This window comes from Callithrix jacchus, chromosome 1 (assembly GCF_049354715.1).
Source record: "Callithrix jacchus isolate 240 chromosome 1, calJac240_pri, whole genome shotgun sequence".
Lineage (NCBI taxonomy): Eukaryota > Metazoa > Chordata > Mammalia > Primates > Cebidae > Callithrix > Callithrix jacchus.
In genome coordinates, this window is record NC_133502.1 from 189,873,290 (window position 1) to 189,900,114 (window position 26,825).

At 47.0% G+C, this 26,825-nt stretch overlaps 1 protein-coding gene across 2 annotated transcripts in view; it reads right to left on the reverse strand.

Moving 5' to 3' along the window:
• Positions 1–26,825, reverse strand: part of SREBF2 (sterol regulatory element binding transcription factor 2) — a 76,320-nt gene that overhangs the window by 11,050 nt on the left and 38,445 nt on the right. The window contains exons 5-13 of one of the 2 annotated variants that reach the window (XM_017969242.4): positions 23,923–24,144; positions 22,498–22,612; positions 22,161–22,342; positions 20,463–20,655; positions 19,761–19,942; positions 16,895–17,171; positions 13,023–13,192; positions 3,255–3,423; positions 1,080–1,197 (exon numbers count right to left, since the gene is read on the reverse strand). In XM_017969242.4, coding sequence (XP_017824731.4) covers positions 1,080–1,197; positions 3,255–3,423; positions 13,023–13,192; positions 16,895–17,171; positions 19,761–19,942; positions 20,463–20,655; positions 22,161–22,342; positions 22,498–22,612; positions 23,923–24,144 — 1,628 coding nt within the window. The remainder of the gene's footprint in view (positions 1–1,079; positions 1,198–3,254; positions 3,424–13,022; positions 13,193–16,894; positions 17,172–19,760; positions 19,943–20,462; positions 20,656–22,160; positions 22,343–22,497; positions 22,613–23,922; positions 24,145–26,825) is intronic. The other variant, XM_035266074.3, reaches the window with a different exon arrangement.

Consider the following 26,825-nt stretch of genomic DNA (forward strand, 5'->3'; position numbering starts at 1 on the left):
CTCCAGCTCTAAGACCCAATGGCCATTTTGGTCCCTTCCCCATCATCCCAGGCACACACAAGCGCTGTGTACCCTTTGTACTCCCCAGGAATCCTTCCTCCGTGTCTCTGGGCTGTCGTGATACTGTTCCCTCTACTGGAGGCCTTTCCCTAACATCCCCCATAGCCTACCCTCACTCCTGCCCTGAAGCTCCAAGTCCAGTGTTATCTCCTCCCAGAAGTTTTCTTATCTACCAAGCAGGACTCCCCTTCCCTCTACTTAGTGCACGCTAATCAGGATCTGGGCCTTGTATGAAAGTGACTTTGGGGCCAGGCATGGTGGATCACTTGAGGTCAGTAGTTCGAGACCAGCCTGACCAATGGTGAAACTCCGCCTCTACCAAGAAGTACAAAAATTAGCCAGGAGTGGTGGCGCGTGCCTGTAATCCCAGCTACTTGGGAGGCTGAGGCAGGAGAATCACTTGAACCCAAGAAGTGGAGGTTGCAGTGAGCCGAAATCGTGCCACTACACTCTGGCCTAGGCAAAAGAGTGAGACACTATTTCAATGCCCCCACCTCCCCCCCCCCAAAAAAAAACAAAAACAAAAATAACAAAAAAAGAAAGTGACTTTGGCACCCATCTGCCCCTCAGGTCTTACTCTGTGAAAGGACTGTATTCAGTAACTATGTCAGAGACAAAAATTGCCTGCACATTCCATGAGGGGTTGGGTCCCCAAGATGTCCGGGCCAGATGTATCTCCCTTCTGTTGAACTTGCCACATTTTATTCCCAACCCCTTTCAACACTGCTCCCTACCCCAAACAGCAAAGCAAGCAAATGAAGTTCCTGATTTGGTCCAAGTACTGACTCCGCTTGGTAAAGGGATACATAAAAATGGACGCACGTGGTCTAGGAGGAAAGGCCAGATGAGAGTTCATGTGGGCTCTCATTTTTGAGAAGTTAAATACAAAGGAACCATTTGATTGCCCTGCCAACCTGATGCCAGGGCCGTTTCCCTCTAGGAGTGCAGGTCTTCAGGTGGTCCTGGAATTGCCTGGCTGGACAAGCCCTGAGGCAGGGGCACTGGTCTGGGGACCCTACCAGCTTTCCTCGTCCTGGTCTGCAGCCTTCTTCTTGGCCTGAGGTTTTACCAAGGACTCTATAGCTCGCTCCAGCAGATTCTTGCAGAAGGCCTGGTGGACCTGGGCAATGGGATCGGCTGGAAAAAGAGACAGGAAAGGAGGGTTATATGAGGCTCATTTAAAAATCCACTTTGTCTTTATGGAGAGAAACTCAAAACACAGCCATGCCCTGTGAATGGGGATCAGATCCCCCTTCTCAACCGAAGCCCAGAATGACTGTGCTGAACAGTTGGAGGCTGGGGGAGAGTGTTCACTCCCAGGCTGAAGAGCCCAGGTTAGTTCCATATGAGCTCCAGTGGGGAGGGGGGATGGGGAGGGTGCTGTGCCTCCTGGCACAGTGCTCAGTACTCCAAGATTGGGAGCTGTCAGGGGAGTTGGATCAGAAAACAAAAAATGGAATGTCTCAGAGGATGTCTCTTCTCCATGTGGCTTAGAAGAACCACCAGGCAAGGAGAAAAAGGTGGTGGCTGCTCCCATGCTCCTGTTTTCCCAGAGCCTCGTCATGGAATGTGCCATCAGCAGTGACCTGTCTGAACTGCTTAGACACAGGGCCTTGCAATGCTTGGACGGCTGACAGTTACCAGCAAGTTTATTTACTGGCAGGCCTGAAATCATTAGCCCCTTCTCTCTCCTCGAATGTGGTGAGGTATGTGGGATACATATGTGGCAGATATGTGGGCTCTTGATCTAATGACCAGGAGAAGGAGGGACACTTATGAATGTATTCCAGGTAACAAGACCTGGAAGCAGAGACTGCCAGAAATGACAAAGCCACTGGGAAGTCCAGGGCTAGCCAGTAGGAGTGGGGTAGAAAGACTGAGGATTGCTTTTGCTTTCCTCCTTTATATTTTGGTGTAGCATATAATTCCTCATGTTGAGCAATAAAGTTACTATTTAAAAAAGAAAAGAAGGCCGGGCGCAATGGCTCTTGAGGTCAGGAGTTCAAGACCAGCCTGGCCAATATGGTGAAACCCCATCTCCACTAAAAATATAAAAATTAGCTGGTCATGGGCCGGGCGCAGTGGCTCAAGCCTGTAATCCCAGCACTTTGGGAGGCCGAGCTGGGTGGATCATGAGGTCAAGAGATCGAGACCATCCTGGTCAACATGGTGAAACCCTGTCTCTACTAAAAATACAAAAAATTAGCTGGGCGTGGTGGCGCGTGCCTGTAATCCCAGCTACTCAGGAGGCTGAGGCAGGAGAATGGCCTGAACCCAGGAGGCGGAGGTTGCGGTGAGCTCAAGTCGCGCCATTCACTCCAGCCTGGGTAACAAGAGCGGAACTCCATCTCAAAAAAAAAAAAAAAAAAAATTGGCTGGTCATGGTGGTGCATGCCTGTAATCCCAGCTACTCAGGAGGTTAAGGCAGGAGAATCGCTTGAGCCCAGGTGGCAGAGGTTGCAGTGAGCTGAGATCACGCCATTGCACTCCAGCCTGGGCAACGGAGTAAGACTCCATCTCAAAAAAAAAAAAGAAGAAAAAAGGATAGCGAACCCCCATGATGCTTGACACACACCCCTGAACCTGCCGAACCTCACGCTCTCCACAGACTCTCAATTCTGAGAGGGGAAGAAAAGTACAGCAGAAAGCTGAGAGCCACTGAGCACTCAAGGTCTAAGTCAATCCCGACCAGCCTCTACTGCTCCAAGGCCAGGCAAGTCAACTCCAATCACTATCAAATGCCAGGGACAGAAAGCCAGCACCTCCTTCCAATGCCTGGAGCCTCGTCCCTGTCACCACTCTCAGCAGTTGATGACCGCCTGCCATCTATTGTTCCCGAACTCTGGAGGCCAGGGAGAGCAAGGCTCACACATCCTTTGTGTCTCCAAAGCCCCAAAACAAGGGCTAAGAGCTCGCACTTGGTGCTTAATCACAATGCATCACTGTGTGAGATAAGGACCATGGGCTCTGAATGTCAGAGAGAGCAGAGCTGCACACCCGGCTTAGCCACTGACAATTTCTGATCGGGCTTGTGACCTTAGGCAAGTTATGTGACCTCCCTGAACTTCAGTTCAAACAAACAGACTCAAAAATACTGAGAGACAACCGTGTCACCACATGTCTGCTGCACAGTAGCTCTGTAGTACAGTTGACATGGCTTTCTCCAATTCTGAACGGCTCCGAGCTATTCTCACCTGGGTTCCTCTGGGCACAGTACAGACTCTCCTTGGCAGCTGACTTCACAGACCAGCTCCGCTCCATGAAAAACTTCTGGCCCAGGGGGTGGCAGAGCCAACGCAGGGAGTCAGGAACAGCGCTGGGCTCGGGGCCACACAGGCTCTGGGCTCGGCTGAGGAAGTAGCTCTGTGGAAGGACAAGGACCGTTAACACCAAGGTGGCAGAATGCTGGTTGCAGCCACTGTGGGGCCATTAGAAAGCACCACGGTGGAGATGGGCTTGCGGGGAGACTGGGAAAGATCAGTGCAGGGCTAGGACTCTCACAGGTACCTGGAAGTAAACCCCACCATGGAAACTAGGGCAAGCCTACCAGTGGAGTGTGTTAGACTTGGTGACTGGGTTGAAATCCCAGCAGGAGGGCAGGGAGCAGCCATGAGACATGTGTGAGGCCCCTGCTGGATCCTGTCCTGCTGGGGCTGCCTGATCCTACTGCCATTCAACCTGCAGGGTAAACTGGGAGGGGAGTTTCCCAAGGAGAGGGCTCAGAGGCCCCCTGGCTGCTGTATTCCACCCTCGGCCTGTGAGTGCCAAGCCAGGCAGCCCCTTCTATTCTGGAACTTTTCACCATGTTGTTTTAATTACATATCTTTTAGACTATTTTAGGCAAAACTATTCTTCTTTCACTAATATTTCTTTTACTTTGTGTATAAAGTTTAGAAGAGTGCATAGCACATGGCCCGCGGTCAGGATCACATTAGATGGCACTGTAGTGAAGGGGCAGCTTGGAGGCCAGCCCAGGCCCCGTGCAGGCAAGTATCTGTGTGCGGGTGGGTGAGAGACTCTCCCTGCAGGGCCAGCTTTGCAGCCCCCTACAGAAACCCCACAGCACCCCTGCATGAGCCCCTGATGTGAACACCAGCCTGCGAGAAACAACAGGGGGGATCTTGGAAAGCCTCTTTGTGGGACAATTAAAAGGGCCAGGGCCTCCGGTCTCTGGGCCCCTCCTCCACTTTCGGGGATAATATAATTCCAGGACCCCAGTGACAAGAACTGCAGGGACAATATGATCTATCACGTTTTCAGTTCTGTCATTTTTTGAGTGAGGATATCTTCAGTAACATTCACAACTTCCAACCCATAACTATTCCCTGAAACAGGCCAGGGTGAGTGAGGAGCTGAGGACAGGAAGACAGGAGGGAGGGAGAAGCATAAGATAGAAAGTCCAAGGAGCCCAGGGGCAGGGCTGCCAGGCTAAGGCCTGCAGACATCAGCCTCCACACCCCAGCTCTTGCCCCCACAGGAGGGGAGCTGTTTCATGGTCTGGTTCAGTCTGATGGTTCTGACCTTTACTGGGCACTAAGTAGCTATCAGCAAATGTAACAGCTTCAGAAGACTTGAATGCCAGGGTCAGAAATAGCACTGTCAGAGTGCCACTCAAGGACAGACAGAGAAGTCTGTCTCCCTTCAAGGCAGAACCTGGAGATACTGCCTGAATCTGAGAGAAAATAACCTGTTCTATAGACATATAATCTCATGGCAGCTTATGGCACGAGGTGGGGCATTTCACTTACATTTCTAATCACGGGACCAGTGGCACTAATAGTCCTATCTCCTCTTTGCTAATCAGTGTTGATACTGTATATTGGAGAACAAATGTAAAGGAACCTTGTGACCCTCCACCAACCTTCCACAAAACACTCACTGAATCTGAGCTGGTAACTGCAGTGGTGGGAGAACAGTAGCTGAGAAGCTGAGTCAGGATGGAGGCTGGCAAGGGCGGTGTGATTCCAGGGCTTCTGAGGTCCCAGAACATTCAAATGGTTGGCTCCAACTCTCTTTCCAGAACAGCCTATTCCACATGTCCAATCAGCAAGGGAGCCTGGTGGCTGCTCCAGGAGAAACTGAGGACCAACTAGTCCCTCAGAAGGGCCCAAATGTCACAAACAGAAGCAGAAACAAAGCCTGGTCTAGGTCATATGGCAAGAGGAACCAGGAAGGGCCAATGTGGAAATCACGAAGCTAAAATGTATTTTAAGCTTAATTCTTTTGTGACAGGGTCTCACACTTTGTCACCTGGGCTGGAGTGCAGTGGGCCATCATGGCTCACTGCAGCCTCAACCTCTGGGATCAGGTAAAATCCTCCCACCTCACCTCCCAAGTAGCTGGAACTACAGGGCACATGCCACCATGCCTGGCTAATTTTTTGGTATTTTTGGTACAAACAGGTTTTTGCTATGTTGCCCAGACTAGTCTCGAATTCCTGGGCTCAAGTTTGAACCCAGGAGGCAGAAGTTGTGGTGAGTCAAGATTGCACCATTGTATTCCAGGGTGACAGAGTGAGACACCATCTCAAAAAAAAAAAAAAAAAAAAAAAAAAAAGCCAGGTGTGGTGGCTCACATCTATAATCCCAGAACTTTGGGCGGCTGAGGCAGGTGGATCACCTGAGGTCAGGACTTCTAGATCAGTCTGGCCAACATGACAAAACCCTGTCTCTCCTAACTATACAAAAATGAGCTAGCACAGTAGCGGGTGCCTGTAATCCCAGCTGCTTGGGAGGCTGAGGTAAGAGAATCACTTGAACCTGGGAGGTGGAGGTTGCAAATGAGCTGAGATAGTGCCACTGCACTCCAACCTGGCCAACAAGAGTGAAACTCCACCTCAAGAAATATACATACATATATATTTACATATATATATCTCCTGGGATACAGTCATCTAAAGTATGGCTTCCATAAGGGAAACTGAGAAAACAGCTTTTAATTTTCTTGGCATTTTAGTCCTCTAATAATTTTCCTTCAAATTTTTCTTTTTTCTTTTTGAGACAGGGTCTTGCTCTGTCATCCAGGCTCCAGTGCAGTGGCACAATCAAGGCTCATTGCAGTCTTGACCTCCTGGGTTCAAGCAATCCTCCCACCTCAGTCACCTGAGTAGTTCGGACCGTACAAAAGTTAGCTGGGCACACCGCCATGCCAGGCTAACTTTTGTATCTTTGGTAGAGATGGGGTTTCACCACGTTGCCCAGGCTGGTCTTAAACTCCTGAGATCAAGTGATCCTCCCACCTCAGCTTCCCAAGGTGCTGACATTATAGCCACAAGCCACCATGGCTGACCTATTTTTTTTTTTTTAATTTTCCTAAATTTTATAGACATCAGGATTCTCCCCAGCTGGGGCCTAGGAGCCTCTCCCCTGTAACTCATCTGCTAATTGCCTGATGTGAAAGAGGCTGTGGCAAGAACCCCACAACTGCCTAGATCCTGAGAGCCACTCAGTACCCCTGGGCCAGTCCCAACTCCAGTTGTGTCCCCTAGCATCAGTCTAACCCCGTGGCTCTCAAATCAGGTGCCAAGGTAGTCTGAGGTCCCACAGCAAGTGATCAGGCAACCATAGGCTATTTTAAACTTTGGAGGAAAACAGTGATATTCATCATCAGCTGGGTACTGTAAGTCACTACATGGGGAGAGCCTACAGCCTCAGCATTGAAACCACACTACCTTCCTTTGGATGATGTCATGTTTGTCATAGTACTGTGTGAAAATCAATGTGGAAAAGAGAGAGTGGTGGTGGCTAGTCTGATCCCAAAGCTTGAAAAGGTGTGCAGTGCTTGACAGGTGCATGTACTGGTAAGAAACATAGTGAGACCATGCTTGTGAACAGCCATTCCACTCCAGCCTGGGTAACAGAGTAAGACTGTGTCTCTATTTAAAAAAAAAAAAAAAAAAAAAAAAAAAGGCAAGGCCAGGCCCAGTGGCTCACGCATGTAATCTCGGAACTTCGGGAGGCAGAGGCAGGCAGATCATGAGGTCAAGAGTTTGAGACCAGCCTGACCAACACGGTGAAACCCTGTCTCTAAAAAATTAGCTGGGCGTGGTAGCGTACGCCTGTAATCCCAGCTACTCAGGAGGCTGAGGAAGGAGAATGGCTTGAACCTGGAAGGCGGAGGTTGTGGTAAGCTGACATAGCGCCACTGCACTCCAGCCTGGGTGACAGAGCGAGACTCTGTCTCAAACAAACAAAATAGATATGTATATATAATATATATATATTTTGGATTCTTAATAACCATGATTTCTAAGAAATTATTAAGAATCCAAAATCCTCAGCCGGGCGCAGTGGCTCACGCCTATAATCCCAGCACTTTGGGAGGCCAAGGCAGGTGGATCACGAGGTCTGAAGATCAAGATCATCCTGGCCAACATGGAGAAACCCTGTCTCTACTAAAATATAAAAAATTAGCCAGGCATGGTGGTGGGTGCCTGTAGTCCCAGCTACTTGAGAGGCCGAGGCAGGGGAATCGCTTGAACCAGGAGGCGGAGGTTGCAGTGAGTCAAGATTGCACACTGCACTCCAGCCTGGTGACAGAGCAAGACTCCGTCTCAAAAAAAAAAAAAAAAAAAGAATCCAAAATATCCTCTCTCTCTTTTTATTTTACTGAGATGGAGTCTCGCTCTGTCACCCAGACTGGAATGCAGTGGCACGATCTCAGCTCACTGCAACCTCTCTGTCTCCTGGGTTCAAGCGATTCTCTCAGCTTCCCAAGTAGCTGGGATTACAGGTTTGTGTCACCTGGCCAAGTTTTGTAATTTTAGTAGAGATGGGGTTTCACAATGTTGGCCAGGCTGGTCTTGAACGCCTAACATCAGGTGATCCACCCACCATCTTCCCAAAGTGCTGGGATTATAGGTGTGAGCCTTTTTATAGAGACATGGTCTCACTACGTTGCCCAAGCTGGAGTGGAGTGGCTCTATTCACAGGCATGACCATAGTTAACTGCAGCCTCAAACTTGTGGCTTCAAGAGATCCTCCTGCTTCAGTCTCCTGAGGAGCTGGGACTACAGGTATATGCTATGACTCCTAGCAAAAAGTATTATTTCTTCTTTCAACTTCATGTTAAGACAATTTAAATACCTATTAGGATGTTCAAACTTAACTGCTTAACAGAGGCCAGGTGCAGTAGTGCATGTCTATAATCCTAGGAGTTTGAGACCAGCCTGAGCAACATAGCAAAACCCTGACTCTACAAAAAATAGAAAAAAATTAGCTCAGTGTGGTGGTGTATACCTGCAGTTCCAGCTACTCGGGAAGCTACGGGGGGAGGATCACCTAAGCCCAGGGGGGTTGAGGCTGCAGTGAGCCATGATCGTGCCACTGCACTCCAGCCTGGGCAACAGAGCAAGACCCTATCTCAACAAACAAACAAACAAAAACAGAACTGTTAGGTATTTCTTTTGACTACGGGACACCATGAAAAATCTGCAGAGACATAGTGAGTCGAGCAAGTTTGGGAACCTCTAGTCCAAACCATATTCACCAAGGCCAGCCCTCCACTTGCCCCCAACACCTGGCTCATTTGCTAGCTAAATATATCTCACCAAATTCAAAGCTACTTCCTTTATAAGAAAGTACTGTCCGAGTCTCTTTATTCTCTCTCAAGAGAAGTAAACAGAGAAGAGCAGCTGCTTTAGAGATGACAATTCTTCTTTTTCCATCTTACTGAATATGCAAATTTGGTAATACTATTAAGTTTCAAGTATTTATATCCTTTGACACAGCATCACCATCTCTAGAGATTTAATCTGAGGAAGCTCTTACAGAGGTGTGTAAAGACAATGGCCAAAATATTCCCTATAGCGCTGTTTACAACAGCAAATGCTGGTTGTAAAATAACCCAAATGTCCAGCAGCAGCACCAAGTACCTCTGCAGAATGAAGAGGCTACAAAGAAACACCCAAGATTCATCGTTAGGCTGAAAAAAGTCAGTGGCAAAAAAAAAAGTCAGGGCTTATGGTATAATCACAGTAATTTATATGCATGTTAGTATGTGCATAAAAAAATTTGAGGAAATACAGAACTGGTCACTGCTTGTCAGGCATACCAAATGTGTTCTGGGGGCTCATGGGCAGAGACGACTCTAAGGAAACCAGTGATCTGATCGTCAGCTGCCACACACATGCCTGCCTCAAATAGGCTGAGTCCCTTTCAGAGGGCAGTTGCATCTTAGTGATAAGGAAAACTGGTCTTCTGGGATGATGTGAAAGATAAGCCTAAAATTAATGTGGGAAGGTAAAGGAGCAAAAAACAGTCACTAAATCTGGAAGACCAACACTTCTAGACATTAAGACATAAGGGCCGTTAGGGTTGGGTGGTGGGGGAACAGTGGAACAGACTAGCAGATCGGGAGGCAGGACACGGACACCGTACACGGACACTTGATTTATGAAAAGAAGGTGCCACTTGGTGTAGCAGGGGAAGGACAGTTTTTAAAATAACAGGCTCTGTTATTTTAAATATCCTTAAGGTAAATATCCTTAAGGAAAAAAACAGATCTTGTACCCCTGCCTCCAACTCATATAAAAATTAATTCCCCGTGGATTAGGTACCTATGTATAAAGAGTAACAAATAAAGCTTCTAGCAGACAACAAAGGAGAATATCTTCATGACTTTGAGGTAGGACAAAGATTTACTGAACAGGATGTAAAGGAAAAGAGTAATAATCTGGATTTCACTGAAATTAAGAGCTTGTGCTATCACTAGACACCATTAAGAGAGAAGAAGCAAACCACAGAGTGGGAGAAGGGATATGAAAAGCATATATCCAATGAGACGACAGATACCCCAAATAAAAAAAGAGGTAAGATTTGAATTGAGTTTCACAAAAGAGACTATCAAAATTGCCAATAAATGTAAGAAGAGGCGCTCAACTTCAACGTCAATCACCTGCGAAGTCCAAATGAAAACTACAATGAGATACACTAGAAGAGCTTTAAAAAATTGACATTAATGTGTTTGGTAAGGATGTAGAACTGGAACTCTTGCCCACTGCTGATGGAGTGAAGAATGGCAAACAATTTGGAAATACGCACAACTTCTGACCCAGCAATGCCATTCTTAAAAATGCAGTCACATGTTTACTGAGAGATGTGTTCAAGGAGGTTCACAGCAGCACTCTTCATAATAGCCAAAACCAGAAAGCAACGAAAAAGTTCATCTGCAACATTCTAGTCATACAACAAAACACTATAAAGTATGAGAACGAACAATTTATAATTCTACATGACAACATAAATGATTCTTACACATTGCACAAAAGAAGTCAGACACAAGGCCAGGCGCGGTGGCTCATGCCTGTAATTGTAGCAGTTTGGGAGGCCGAGGCGGGCAGATCACCAGGTCAGGAGACCATCTGGGTCGAAACCCCTTCTCTACTAAAAATACAAAAATTAGCTGGCATGGTGGCGCATGCCTGTAATCCCAGCTACTCAGGAGGTTGAGGGAGGAAAACTGCTTGAAACAGGGAGTCGGAGGTTGCAGTGAGCTGAGATCATGCCATTATACTCCAGCCTGGCAACAGAATAAGACTCTGTCTCCAAAAAAAAAATCAGACATAAAACAGTAAATACTGCAAGACTCACCTTATATTAACATAAAGTTTAAAGAGAGGCAAAACATCTCAGGTGACTGGGATGGTGGTTACCCACGGAAGGCTGGACGACTTGGGGAAAGTTGCAGGTTAGTGATAGCAAAGGGCCCAAGAACGGCTTCTGACATCTTGGCTCTGTGCTTTGAGCTGTCTGCTGGCTACATGGATGCGCTTACCCTGTGGAGTCACTGAACTGTGTATTTATGATTTGTATACTTTTTGACATGCATATTGTACTTTTCTTTTTTTGAGATGGAGTGTCATTCACTCCGTCACCCAGGCTGGAGTGTGGTGGTGTAATCTTGCCTTACCACAACCTCTGTTTTCTGGGTTCAAGCGATTCCCCTGCCTCAAACTCCAAAGTAGCTGGGATTATAGGTGTGCACCACCATGCCCGGCTAATTTTCGTATTTTGTATTTATTTATTTATTTTTTGGAGATGGAGTCTCACTCTGCCACCTAGGCTGGAGCACAGTGGTGCAAGTTTGGTTCACTCAACCCCTACCTCCTGGGTTCAAGTAATTCTCCTGCCTCAGCCTCCCGAGTAGCTGGGATTAAAGGTGCGTGCCACCATGCCTGGCCTAATTTTTGTATTTTTAGTAGAGAAATGGTTTCACCATACTGGCTAGGCTGGTTTCAAACTCCTGACTGTAGGTGATCCGCCCACCTCGGCCTCCCAAAGTGCTGGGATTACAGGTGTGAGCCACTGCACACGGCCAGACTTCTAAGTGTGTATTTTGATAAGTTTTCTGAAATGAGAAACAACAGGCAGATTAAACTACAGTGACAATTCAGAAAAGTGGTTACCTTGGTTGGGGCGGGAAGAAGCAGGAAGAGTGGGAAGGGCCGTGCTGGGAATGTCCAACTTCTTGACGTGGGTGGGTGAACATTGGTGACTTTACTTCAAGCCCGTAAGTTAAAATGTGTGCATTCTTCTGCACATATGTTATGTTTTGATAAAATGAATGTCTTTTAAACATTGTTGGGGAGCATGGAAGTTACAAATGTAATGACATCAGCCCAGAGCACTTCAATACACCGAATAGGGAAGAGACCTCATCAATGCCTTGTGCTCTCAGCCTAGATACACCTTTCCCAGAAAGCCCACCCTGACTTCCCTCAAGACAACTCAGGAGCTCACCCTAGCTCACACTGTCCTGAAGATCTGGTCCCAGGAAGATTTGTTGAGGGAAGGTTGAAATGAATAGGAAAAATGATGTGCCTTCAGTGTCTGTGGACTCCCAGGTTGTCTAGCCACAGGTGAGGATGGGGTTCTTTCCCCACCTGGAGCCCAGTCCTCCTCAGAGAAGATCAATGTCAAAGCCTAGAAGGGTGGCTGTCTAGATTCCTTGCCAGACTGTATGCTCCCTGAGAACAAGAAATGTCCTGCTTAGAGAAGGTGCTCAGTCGTGTTTGCTGAATGAGTGAATCAAGGGATGAATCTCTTATCTGTGGTCACCAGAAACAGAGGTAAGGCATAGAAAGTACACTGGACTTCCCTGCACCCTTTGTAACTTAGACTATCGTGATGCACCTCAGGAAATATGTCACTGTCACCACAGGGTACGTTCTGATTCATTCTCGGCTCGCCTCTGCCATTACTGAGATACAGAAACAGAGATGTGACAATGTTGTTTTGAACATACTTGATGTATTCAGCAGTCTACCCATAGTGGGGCACAGAGTAAAACGTGCCTGTTTCTGCTAGAGTAAGAGAAAGCCTGAGGTCAGCATGTTGTGAACTAGCTGATAACAAGGATCAGGGAATTACCCATTTGAGAGTTCCCAAGGTTGGCTCCTAGCCAGGCATGTGAGGGGTGCTTGATAACCACAATCCTTGCCCTGGGTCTGACCTGAGTTCTTTGTAGATAGGCACAGGTCTTCTTTATTTTTATTCTTTTCTGTAACTCTGTAGCTTGGCAAAGGCACTAGCTTTTATTTCTGGATTCACAGTGCTGTGATCAATACCAGATGCCCATAAATACCTTTTGGGTAAATAAAAGAACAGAAACATAACCAAGAGATTCTAAGAATTTTTATGACCACCCAAAGAGCAGAAAGTTGCATATTAACCTCCAAGCAGTGTAGCTCTGGAATCTGTATCTAACCAATCATCATATTACCGCAGGCCATCAAAATGTCCTGCCTGCAAGGCCTATGGTTGTTAAGGCCACGAGGGGAAGAATTGTGGTCTGTTTTATTGGTTGCTCGGAGTACTGGTGAAATGAGCAACTGAATGAATGCCTACCCCTCTAGGTGGGCAGCACCTGAGGGGGAAGGCGACCAATACCTGCTTTTGCATCTTAGCTCTTGGCTAGGTAAGTGCTCAGGGGAGGTTTACAGAAGGGAAATGAAGGGTACTCACCGCCAAGAAGCCCAGCTTGCCTCCACACCGGGTCTTGAGCCCCATGGCAGCAGTCAGGTGGATCTCAACCAGCATGCTTGGTGGGATCTTCTCCTCTGCACATTCAGCCAGGTTTACGGCACATAATGCCATGTGTACATCTGAACAGGCAGATCCTGCAGGAAGCTTCCCTAGGGTGGGCGGAAACACACACTATCATTGCTGGATCTCCCAACCCAAACTTTTTCCTGCTCTCCCCAGTACGATCAAAGTAAGAGAGAAACCAGGAGAGAAATCAGGTGAGCTTTGTGATCGGACAGGCTAGATCACAGGATAGGACGCCAGGCTCTGTGACATACTGGCTGTGTGTTCCTGTCTACCTCACAGGGTAGCTGGGAACATGGCACCCAGTTCTGTTGCAAACAGAGCTGTCACGATTACAGGTTGTAGTATGGGACTCAGAGGCACACGGTGCAACATTTCCCAAAACAGCGTCAGCAGCACAGCCACATCCTGTGTCTCCAAACATTCAAGAGAGGTAATGACATTTTTTTTTTTGGACAAACTGATTTGAATTTATTTTCATTAAAGAACCTTCTCAATATGGCTAAGCACAATAGCTCATATCTGTAATCCCAGCACCATGGGAGGCGGAGGCCAGCGGATCACTTGAGGCCAGGAGTTCTAGAACAGCCTGGCAAACACAGTGAACTCTCATCTCCACTAAAAATAGAAAAAATTAGCTGGACGTGGTGGTGCATGCCTATAATTCCACCTACTTGGAAGGCTGAGGGAGGAGAAGCGCTCTGGCCTGGGAAACAGAGAGAGACTCTGTCCCCCAGAAAAAGAACCCACCTTCACAATATACAAGCACACACACTTTTGAGGGGGGAAGTGACATAAACTGAGCAAGGACAGCTAAATACATGTTGGGTTAGTGGGTGGGAGGCCAGGAAGGCATACTACCCTCTCCCCTATGAGAGGTACACAGTGGCTCATCTGGGGCTGATTCCCTAATCAGGGGACAGAGTATCCTTGCACAGGCACAAAGGCCCATCACAGCTCTCCTCAGGCTTTCGTACTGTCACCTGCTTTGGTCCTCGCTACAAGGGCAAGGAAAAAGTGATGAGTTCCCTTTTGGACACTTGCCTGTGAGGTGCGGAGGGGAGCTGCACATGCAGGACCTGCAGCCCAAAGACCTGCAGGTGAGCGTGAAAAGCAAGGACACCGGGCTTTCACCTTCACAAGGAGGGAGGAGAGAGGGCAGTGTGGCAACCATACTGTAGTTACTGCTGTCCCCTCAGTGTCTCACACAGCAAATGTCAGAGAGTAGGGAAGGAATGAGTGATGTAAAGCTTCTCAGCTAGAATTCTCCAGAACTTGGCAGCAAGGAGGACACAGCCTGATCAGAGACAGGAATATGGGCTTATTCTGTCCCAAGGGCACACTGAAAAACAGACAAGGTAAGAGCAGGACAAATCTGCAGATAGGGATCTTCTGCTAAAACTCTACCATGAGCCCACATATTAAAGCTGCACACTGGCCCCACTGTGTCAGTCTCCTGGTTTCCTGCATCACTTGCCTGGCTCTGTTCCACTTTTGGCTGAAGCTCCCTGCAGCCACCAGGGCATCCAACACCTTCCAGTTACCACATCCTACTATTATTCCTGGCCCTCATCTTACTGGGTATCCCAGCAACAATCTCTCCTCCTCAACCCTCTGCCCTTGCTTCTCCAACACTAAGCCTCTCAGTGTCTCCTCAGACTGCTCCTCTCAGGCAGCCTCTCCCCCTAACACCTCGTCTTCTATCTGTTCATTTCTGTGTGCATGTGCAGTGGCAGGATCACAGCTCACTGCAGCCTTGACCTACCTCCCAGGCTCAAGTGATCCCCCTACCTTGGTCTCTCAAGTAGCTGGGGCCACAGGTGCACCCCACAAAGACCGGCAAATTTTTTGAATTTTTTTTGGTAGTGATGAGTCTCCCTGTATTTCCAAGCTAGTGGGAAATTCCTGGGCTCAAGTGACCTTCCTGCCTTGACCTCCCAAAGTGCTGGGATTACAGATGTGAACCACTGTGCCAGCCTCTATCTGTTCTTTTATTTATTTATTTATTTTTGGAGACAGAGTTTCACTCTTGTCACCCAGGCTGGAGTGCAGTGGCACAATCTTGGCCAACTGCAACCTCCACCTCCTGGGTTCAAGTGATTCTCCTGCCTGAGCCTCCCGAGTAGCCAGGATTACAGGCGTGCGCCACCACACTCGGCTAATTTTTGTATTTTTAGTAGAGATGAGGTTTCATCAAGTTGGCCTGGCTGGTCTCAATCTCCTGACCTCAGGTGATCCACCTGCCTTGGCCTCCCAAAGTGCTGGGATTACAGGTATGAGCCACTGCCCCCAGCCCATCTTTACATGTGGGTGTTCCTCTGAATGGCCCTGAGGGTCTCCCTTTCACCACATCCACTCTCATCAGCTCCCTTGCTTTTCACGTTCACCTGCAGGTCTTTGGGCTGCAGATCCTGCATGTCCAGCTCCCCTCCATACCTCACAGGTAAGTGTCCAAAGGGAACTCATCACTTTTCCCTGGAAAGCTGCTCTTCCTTCTGTTTTCCTTACCTTTGTTGGTGGCACCACCATTCACCCAAACTCCCAAGAAGAACCAAGGAACCATTTTAGCTGACTCCTTTCCTCATCTATCAGTCCAATCAATCCACATTCTAATTTCCTTTCATCTGTCCTTACAGCATCTCTCATCTTCAATCTGCATCAGCTTCTATTTGGCCTCTCTAACTCCTCTGGGATCCATTCCTTATCTGCCATCAGAGTGAATCTTCTCAACTTTTTTTTTGGAGTGCTGTGGTGCAGTCTCAACTTACTGGAGCCCTGATCCCTCAGGCTCCAGTAATTCTCCATCAGCCTCCCCGGTATCTGGGATTACAGGTATGCACCACCATGCTTGGCTAATTTTTGTATTTTTTGTAGAAATGGGGTTTCACCACATTGTCAAGGCTGGACTGCAACTCCTGAATGCAAGTGATCCTCCTGTCTTGGTCTCCCATAGTGCTGGGACTACAGGCGTGAGCCAGCTACCATGCCCAGCCTGACTCTTCTAAACTTGAGAAGCAGAAATCTGAGCATCATTATTTTCCTAACGCTCTTCACTGAATCCTTCTGATACACTACAAGATCCCCAGCCTGGTATCCAGATCCATCATGGTCTGAGCACTGCCCTTGTGCCCTGGCTCCCTTTAGGACCACTGAAGGCTTATTCTCAAGAGCCACCCCAGGTGGGGCTCCTCCTTGGGAACATCCCTCTGCCCAGAAGGCTCATCTCCTGCAGAGCTGGTGACCTCTATGCATCCTTCTATGCAAAGCCAAGACTCTACTTCCCCAGAAAGCCTTTTGTGAAACCCTACCCAACGGGTACCCTGCTCCCTCCCAACGAAAACATGTTCCTCCAGCTAAGTCTAACATATTCACACTGAACTGTCATTCATTTGCTGATCTCTCTGCCTTTCTATTATAGCAGGAGTTTACGGAATGAAATAAATGATCATATTTCACTGAATCTAAGATGTCATCAATTTTAAGTCTTGCCATTAATTTAAGTATCACTGAAGAAAAACACTGTCAACTTATCTACAATGTGCCATTGTTTATAGGACACATCCTGAGTATAGTGATGATTTCATGGAAACACATGGATCTGAGAACTGACAAGCTAAAGCAACGAGCCATCCTTACATCTATGGAAACAGGCAGAAGGTTGGTCTAGCCACTCTAAAAGAGCAGTGTTAAAGGGGCTTCAACTAGGGTGCAGAACTGGCAAATCAAGCTAAGGAGGTGAGGCAGCACAAGAAGCCTTGTCGCAAGCCAGGCAGCAGTCGCCCCCTCACCTGTGATGTGCAGTTGGTGCAACCGGTGATAGGCCAGAGCTGCATCGCGGGCACTAGTCTTAGCTTGGTCCTCAAAGCCTGCCTCGGTCGCTGGTGTGGCCCGCCGGCGCTGGAAAACTTTCCTGAGCAGCCAGCGCACCAGGCGTAGCTTCTGCAGGCTGTAGCGGATCACGTTCCAGGAGAGGCTGCAGGCCAGGTCCAGGCGGGAGGTGGGCAGTGCCCGGCCCAAAACTGCCAGGCAGGTTTGCAGGTTGGCGGCAGCAGCTGCAAAATCTCCCTACAGAGTATCAAGGGGGTGTTAATGGTCACTGGCCTTGCCTGGGCTTTCTGTTTTGACAGACTTCTATTCCCCCCACCGCCGGTTATCAGAGGAATTAGTGCATACTCATTATAAAAATGAGGGAAACTTCAGAAAGCTACAAGAAAGTAAAACAAAACAACCTACAATCTCATCCCCCAGAAAGAATCCCTGCTGACATTTTGAGGTATTTCCTTCCAGGCTTTTTACTCAATTGAGATTGTATTACATTCTTTCTTTGAGCAAATGCTGGTCAGAGTTCCCTCACAGTAGCTTTTTTTTTTCTATTTTTAGTAAAGTCGGGGTTTCACCATGTTGGTCAGGCTGGTCTCAAACTCCTGACCTCAAGTGATCTACCCACCTCAGCCTCCCAAAGTGCTGGGATTACAGGTGTGAGCCACTGCACCTGGCCAACAGTAGCTTTTAGACATAAGATGGTGACAAATATTTAGATAAACTGCATGATCCTTTAGGCTTTTAGGGTTTCACAGTGTGGCCCCCAGAGGCCAGTAGCATCAGCTCTTAGGAGCTTGTTAGAAATGCAAGCACTTGGACCTTACCCCAGGGCTACTGAATCAGAACCTCTGGCAGTCTTCAGGTGATTCTCATGCCATGCCTGCTAATGTTTTTCTTTTCATTTTTAGGGATGAGGGTTTGCTATGGTGCCTAGGCTGCTCTTGAACTCCTGGGCTCAAGCAATCCTCCCATCTCAGCCTCCTCTGTAGCTGGGATTTACAGGTGTGAGTCACAGCACCTGGCTTCAGGCCTGCTCAAGTTTAAGAACCAGAGTTTTGGGCCGGGTGCAGTGGCTCAAGCCTTTAATCCCAGCACTTTGGGAGGCCGAGGCGGGTGGATCACAAGGTCAAGAGATCGAGACCATCCTGGTCAACATGGTGAAACCCCGTCTCTACTAAAAATACAAAAAATTAGCTGGGCATGGTGGCGCGTGCCTGTAATTCCAGCTACTCAGGAGGCTGAGGCAGGAGAATTGCCTGAACCCAGGAGGTGGAAGTTGCGGTGAGCCGAGATTGCGCCATTACACTCCAGCCTGGGTAACAAGAGCGAAACTCCGTCTCAAAAAAAAAAAAAAAAAAAAAGAACCAGAGTTTTAGGCAAACTCACAGCTAAACCATCCTACCCTAGGATTCAGATGAACTAATCTTTGTCAATCTTGGAGGGTCTAATAATCTACTGTACCGTTCTGAAGACCACTTGCTTTCTCTCTCTCTTATTGCTGGGAACTAGACCCTCCTCAGTCCCCATGGCCTGCCTCTCAATCACTGCTCTTGCTACAGGGGCCTCTCCCAGCTTTTCCAGGCAACGTGGCCTAGATGGAGTCTGCTCCATCTTCCAGCCTCTCTGGTCCTTGAGTCAATGTCACTATCACTTCCTTTTCCAATATTACATTTCAAATATTTATTCAGTTCAAACCTTTCATTTTAATTCCAGGTCCTTGCCATCATCTCTTAGCCTATTTCAAGAGCCCCCTGACTCAGCCAGGCGTGGTAGCTCATAACTATAATCCCAACACATTGGGAGATCAAGGTGAGAGGATCACTTGAGCCTAGGAGTTCGGGACCAGCCAGGCAACATAGTGAGACCTCGTCTCTACTTAAAAAAAAAAAAAAAAAAAAAAAAGAGAGCCCCTAACTTGTTTCTAGGTTCCATGCATTTCACATCTCCCTCCTATCTATCCTTCATGCCACCAGAATGATGCCTGTAAAACACACACCTGAGCCTGCCACTAGGATATACATCTTGGGATGTTATGCTCTGGGAACAGGCCTCTTAAAATCACATCTATATTCTGAGACCCATAGCCCCAGTAAGGCTGACGGATTCAGGATGGCCAATCAGATTCTCACTAATGGGCCTGCAGCTTGGAGAGGTGGGGAGAGCAGTCTCATGGCTCACTGCTGCTGAGGAGTGTTCTGGTTCTTGTTCCTCCTGAAATGTGGATATTTAACTCTCCTTTCAATGCTGTAAGTTGACTCAGAATCTTTTCCATAAACTTCCTGTTGATTTCAAATGAAAACTTTCAGCTAGTTTTCCTATTCAAAAACCTTTTCTGGTTCTTTAGCAAACTGAGAATAAAGCCCCAAATCAGTTCCTAGTAAAAGCCCTCTCCAATTTGGGCCTAGACACACTACCAGCCTTTGCCTTCCTCTCTGTCTGACATATCCCACACTCAACACACCCTGGAACCTGCCAGTCTCCAAATACCCTGTCTATTCATGCCTTCGGGTTGGAAGGTCCTTCTGCCCTACCTGCCCTTCCTTCTTGCTCTTGGCAGCCCCGCTCAAGCCCTAGAACCCCTCCCTCCGAACTCAACTTTATTCTTCCTCTGTTGTATCAGAGACATAGATCCTCTCATGTCCCTGGAATTAATTATCTATGCAGAGACGCCGTCTCCACTGCCCTGCAGCTGTTCAGCAACAGGGTCCCTTTTTCCTCTCAGTCACCACAAGCATCTATTGTAGGACTTCCCTCACAGGGAGGATTCAACATGAGTTGCTGAATTATTGGTCAAGCCTATGGAGGATGGGGCAGGGCGGACACAGAACTCACTCTGGAGAGATCCAGGTCTGCCTGTTTCCGGTGCCTCCAGAAGGTGACTGAAGAGCGAGAGTGTGGCCGGATCACTGGCTCCCCATGGACCAGCAGCTTCACAAAGACGCTCAGGACAATCACACCATTTACCAGCCATAAGAGAAGAGTAGGCATCATCCAGTCAAACCAGCCCCCAGAACCTAAAGAGGAGTGTCTCAGCAGAGCCTGCCAGGAAAGGCCTTGCAGAGCAACCAGGTACCTGACAGACCCCAGCACATTATCACATGAAAGAGGCTTCTACTGCATTTTTAGAAGGAAGGGCAAGTAATTCTATAATCTAAACGGGGCTAATGACTGCAACCCTTGTTATTATGGAGCCAAGTACCACAAAAATCTGTTAGCTTGTAAGGGGGATTAAGTCACTGGTTTTGCCACTCAGGTAAAAAACACCATATCCTCCTTCAAATAGGTACCACCCCTCCACCCCAGGGTATTTAGTGTGAGTTCCTGATTTGTTTTGCTCATTTTGACTCAACTTGGGCTTGCCTTGTTACTTCCAAAATGCAACTTATTCCAGTCCCTATCAGAAGTAAGCAGGTGGGGGCCCACCATAAAAGCCCCTTGGGACTTGGTAGCCAAGCTAAGAAGTCTGTACACAGGGTCCTTCTCCTGCCAGAGTGCTTCAGCCATGCCCAGGTGATGCAAGGGGCCTCGACCTACCTGACTCGAATGACAGGACACTGCGGCCAGAGCCTGAGTTTGGGTGCTGGTCAGAGTCGTGGGCCCCTCCCCACTGTAGCAGGGAGGTCAGGGGGTTAAAGGAGAGGCACAGGAAGGTGAGGACACACAGAAGAATCCGTGAGCGGTCTACCATGCCCAGTGCCACAGGAGGAGAGTCCGGCTCATCTTTGACCTTCAAAACAAGGCCTCAAGGTTGGAATAAATACTGCATAGGTTTTTATAGCACTTTATAAATACATACATATATTGAGAAATGGTTATAAGGTTTAAATTCAAGTCCATTAACTCAGGACTAAAGCCAGATGGGAACTGAGAAGCCTATAATTCACTAACTGTGCCCAAACACTGGCATATTCACCTGCTTGCTAAATGAGAAAAGTACATGTTCCGAAGAACAAAGGTAGAAGACATTTTCTTTTAAAATAGAGCTCTACCACAAAAGAGAACACACTGTATGATTCTGTTTCTGTCTAATTCCAGAACAGGTAAAACGAATCTAAAGTAACAGGAAACCGATGAATCAGTCATTGTCTGAGGCTGGAGAGGGGTGTGGGAAACTACCTGCAAAGGTGTACAAAGCACTTTTTGGGGTGATGGAAACGTTCTACGTCTTGATTATACTGATAGTTACACAGTACCGTACATTATGTTAAAACTCTTGGTCCTGTACATTTAAAGTAGGTGTATTTTATTGCATTTAAATTATACCTCAATAAAGTTGATCAAAGACTGTATTTAGTGTGACTCTATCTAAAGGATTTTACCTGTTCTAAAACCCTACCATTGTCTACACCCACACTACTCCTCATTTTATAGCAGGAGGGCTGGAACCAGATCTCCCCTGAGCCTCAATGTGTATATAGCATGTCACTTCTTTTCAATATTTTAAAACCATTTAAGATTTCTTCTGATGACTCAAAAGCCCAGCTAATTCAATTTATATGTCAAACAGCCTGTTGTTACCAAACAGAATCACATTTATAAGAATATATAAAAAACAGAGCTTCTTTAGTAAAATTAAGTATATGATACAATAAACAGCTAGTCAAAAAAAAAAAAAAAAAAACTAGAAGGGAACTGTGTGCTTTCAGAGTCAGAAACTGCCAACGTCAAAATACAGTACAGAACCCAGTGGTCTCTATAGGTTCCCAGCAAGATCATTAGGTCCAGAGCCTCTCTTAAGTAATTCCATTAAACTACAATTGCCTGGAGCTTTCTTTGACGATTAAAGGTCCTAGGTGAAATGTTATCTGTTAGACTTGCAAGCTGTAATCATTTCTGAAAAGAGGACCCAGAGGCAGCCTCATCCTAAACCAACTGATCAGCCTCCCAAAGTGGTTTTGCCAGGCCCATTAAAGGCAGAGCGAAGCAATGAGGTGCCTCTAGCAGCTCCCAACGCCCTCAAAACAGCTATTTCGCATTCTCATTCTGGATCAGGCACTCATTCCTCTCTGACAGGGCCCATCAGCAAGGATCAGTTAAACCTGAGGGACTGTTTCCCTCCCAGAGTCAGTCTTCTTTATTCTCCAGGAACTGGCTAATTTAACAGAATTCCTGTTCCTCTCCAGGCTAGGCCGTCTGAACATGTGGCCTGGCTGCTTAACTGTGGCCTCCCAGCTACTTTCTTATGGGAAATGGGAAAAATTCCAGGGATAAAGAGATTTCCAAAGTCTGTACCTTCGCATCATCCAAAAGAGGGCTTCCTGGCTCAGAGTCAATGGAGTAGGGAGAGAAGCCAGCCTGGGACCCTGAGTCAGACGCTGGGGGCGACATCAGAAGGACATTCTGATTAAAGTCCTCGATCTTCAGATCCACCTCACTGTCCACCAGACTGCCTAGGTCGATGCCCTTTAGAAGCTCTGCAAAGAAAACCCAGCTGGTGAAAATGATCTGCTTTTACAAAGCCCTACATGGGCGGGGCTGGGCCAGGTTAGGCCTCATACATGTCTGTGGGCCCTGCCCAGTGCCCAGCACAGGATGGTTTGAAAATCCTTTTCTCAGCCAGCACACTTACTGTTCTTTTGATTTGCCAGCTTCAGCACCATGTTCTCCTGGCGCAGTTTATGATTGACCTGCTGCAAGTATTTGATGTAATCAATGGCCTTCCTCAGAACCCCAGACTTGTGCATCTGAGAAGGAAGATGAGGGAAAACACAGTGAGACTAGTGCAGGCTACAGGGTAAAGAGAGCAGAGCCCTAGAACTTGGGTTGAGAGGCTGGCTCTGTGAGGGGAGAAACCAAGTTCAGATGCTGGCCTTCCCAGTGATCAGCTGTGCTACCAGGGACAAGTTATTCCATACCTCTGAACCTCACTTTCCTCCTCCTTAACACGGAGATAATGTGAATCGCTGCCTCGAGGGCTAAATGAGATAATGAGCGTAAAGGGCTTAGCCTCGAGCCTAGCAAATAGTTGAAACTCAATAAATAAATACTAGTTATTGTTCCTACTTCTTATAAAAATCTTAGCACCGCCGGGCGCGGTTGCTCATGCCTGTAATCCCAGCACTTTGGGAGGCCAAGGCGGGTGGATCATGAGGTCAAAAGAGCGAGACCATCCTGGTCAACAAGGTGAAACCCCGTCTCTACTAAAAATACAAAAAAATTAGCTGGGCATGGTGGCACGTGCCTGTAATCCCAGCTACTCAGGAAGCTGAGGCAGAATTGCCTGAACTCAGGAGACGGAGGTTGTGGTGAGCTGAGATCATGCCATTGCACTCCAGCCTGGGTAACAAGAGTGAAACTCCGTCTCAAAAAAAAAAAATAATAATAATAATCTTAGCACCAAAACAAACTTTAAGGAAAACAAATGAAACAACCACAGCATTTTTGGACAGTTATCTTAAGGCCTATATTTTTACTTAAGATGTGTACCTTTCAGATTTGCAGACAAGGAAAATAATACAATTTTCTTCCAAAATAGGGTTTAAAAATAGATAATAGGTTTTAAAAAGAAAATCTCCTATTTCCAGATGACACATTCATTGAAACACCAGAAGCATTTGGAAAATCAATTTCCTCTACTTGTTGTTGGTCAAAGACTCAACCTTTTTTCTTTCTTTTCCCTAAAAGATAACCCCTAAACACAGCTAAAACTATGCCATCAGCTGCCTCCTAGTACACACAGTTCTGTACCTGGAACTAGTGAGTGCAGGCGTCTTTCTCTGCCTCTGACAGTGGGGTCCCCCATCCCTGCAGAGCATAGCTGAAGGAGTCAAAGGTCTCAGTGGGCCACTGCCTTAACAACCCTCACCAGTCCCCTGATGTTTCTTAATATTTTATAATTTTGACACACCACCAAGATGCTTTCATTAGAAAGGATCTCTAACTCATTCTTGTATTCACTTATCTTGATCCTGGGACTTCTTCTCTAAGCTTCTGAAGCAAAAACAGGTAGATGGGAGATGGTGAGGCATAAAACATGATTTTGCTTGGCACCCACCTTGGCATCTGTCCCCATGACCAGATCTTTCAATTCGATGATTTTGTCATTGATGGAGGAGCGATATCGTTTCTCAATGATATTGTGGGTTGTCCGCCTTTCTCCTTCTTTGGGGGGCTCAAGCTGCTTGACTCCCCCAGGTACCTGCTTAATGGGCACTTTCTCTTGCCCCATCATTACAGGCATTGTGGTCAGAATGGTCCCATTGCTGCCCACCAGGGTCTAGAACAGGCACAGGTACAGAGCAGAATGATCCCTTCGTTAGCCCAAGTAAAGCAACCTCAACACAGACCTGCCCGCCCCAGCCAAATGTTGCCACACCTGGCAGTACTTCATGAGATCTGGGACTCTTCCTCGGTTAATCAAGTCAGGCCCCAAGAAGTCTCAGGAGTCACGGTACCTTGGTTACTACCTCCCTTTAAGAATCACCTTCAAGGCAAGGCATGGTGGCTCATGCCTGTAATCCCAGCACTCTGGGAGGCTGGGGCAGGTGGATCAAGAGGTCAGGCGTTCAGGACCAGCCTGGCCAAGATGTCAAAACCCTGTCTCTACTAAAAATACGAAAATTAGCTGGGTGTGGTGGCAGGCGCCTGTAATCCCAGCTATTCGGGAGGCTGAGGCAGGAGAATCGCTTGAACCACAGGGGTGGAGTTTGCAGTGAGCTGAGATTGAGGCACTGCACTCTAGGCTGGGTGACAGTGTCAGAGTCCGTCTCAAAAAAAAAAAAAAAAAAAAAAATCACCAGGCATGGTGGCTCACACCTGTAATCTCAGCACTTTGGGAGGCCAAAGTAGGTGGATCATGAGGTCAGGAGTTTGAGACCAGCCTGGCCAACATGGTGAAACCCCATCTCTATTAAAAATACAAAAAAAAAAAAAAAAATGAGCTGGGTGTGGTGGCGTGTACCCGGAGACTGAGGCAGGAGAATCACCTGAACCTGGGAGGTGGAGGTTGCGGTGAGCCAAGATCACACGGAGCTGAGATTGCGCCACTGCACTCCAGCCTGGGCAACAACAGCGAGACTTCGTTTCAAAAGAAAAAATCGCCGTTGATAAACTATACCACAAGAGGATTAGCAAGGCTAAATATGTTTTAACTTTTGATCTAGGTATGCCAGAAACAAGTCATATGATTTCTGCTTTGCTGTCAAACTGTTAACCACCTCTAAACTTGTACACGGTGAACCGCGAGTTGGCACCAGAGAAAACTTTCTCCTAGTATATGACACATTTTTTCCTCTCAAATGACAATTAAGCAAATTACTGCATTTCTTTATACAATTTGGCCATCAAAAAGCTCAAGGGCAGAAGTGACACTCTCTATCAGAGCCATTTGATTAAGTAAATAGGCCAACCATGGAGGTCTCCCCCTTTTATTCTTCATCTCTGTTTTCCCGTCTTACTTTTTCTAATTTTAGTTTATTTTCTTTCCTTTTTTTATTGAGACAAAGTTTTTGAGATGGATTTTCATTCTTGTTTCCCACAATCTCAGCTCACCGAAAACTCCGCCTTCTGGATTCAAGCAATTCTTCTGCCTCAGCCTCCAGAGTGGCTGGGATTACAGACATGTGCCACCACACCCTAAAAATATACTATTTTTAGTAGACATGGGATTTTTCCGTGTTGTTGAGGCTGGTCTCGAACTTCCGACCTCAGGTTATCTGCCCACCTCAGCCTCCCAAAGTGCTGGGATTACAGGCATGAACCTCCGCCCCCAGCCCACCCGCTTTTTTTTTTTTTTTGAGACAGTCTCTCTCTGTTGCCCAGGCTGGAGTGCAGTGGTGTGATCTCATCTCACTACAACCTCCACTTCCTAGGTTCAAGTGATTCTCCTGCCTCAGTCTCCTGAGTAGCTGGGAATATAGGTGCCAGTTACCATGCCTGGCTCATTTTTGTATTTTTAATAGAGACGGAGTTTTATCATGTTGGCCAGGCTGGTCTTGAACTACTGACCTCAGGGGATCCGCCTGCCTCAGCCTCCCAAAGTTCTGGGATTATAGGCATGAGCCACTGGCCCTAGACCAATTTTAGTTTATTTTCTTAAATAATGGCCTCAATACCTAAATGGCCAGTAAATAAATTAAAAGGTGCTCAATTTCATTAGTTGTAGTTGCCAACAAGTCATACACAATAAAAACCACAAATCTTAAGTTTATAGCTTGATGAATTTTACATATGTACACAATGTATGTAGCCACTCAGACCAAGATATAGCCCATTTCTATCAGCTCATAAGGTTCCTGCATGCTCCTCCCTCCTTGTCATCACTGTCCTGACTTTTGGCGCCATAGCTTCATTTTGCCTTTTTTTGAACTTCATATAAATTGAATCATTAGCATGAACTCTTTTGTGATGGGCTCCTTTGGCTAAACACACTATTTTTGAGAGACAGCCCCATGTTATTTTATTTATTTATTTTTTTGAGATAAAGTCTCGCTCTGTCGTCCAGGCTGGAGTGCAGTGGTGCAATCTTGGCTCACTGCAACCTCCACCTCTCAGGTTCAAGCAATTCTCCTACCTCAGTCTCCTGAGTAGCTGGAACTACAGGCATGCACCACTAATTTTTATATTTTTAGTAGAGATGGGGTTTCACCATGTTGGCCAGGCTGGTCTCAAACTCCTAACCTCAGCTGATCCACCCACCTTGGCCTCCCAAAGTGCTGAGATTACAGGCATGAGCCATCGTACCTGGCCAGCAGTTCTTTTTTTAAATTGCTAGGCATATTTCATTGTATGAATATATCACAATGTGCTTATTCTTCTGCAGCTGGATATTTTGAGTTGCTCTAGTTCTTGGCTTTTATGAATAAAGCTAGTGCTTCCAAATTTTAATTACCATTTGCTCTATCAGATTCTCATGCTTTAGGATGCTGAAAGCAGCTGAGAACCTAAAACTGAAGGATG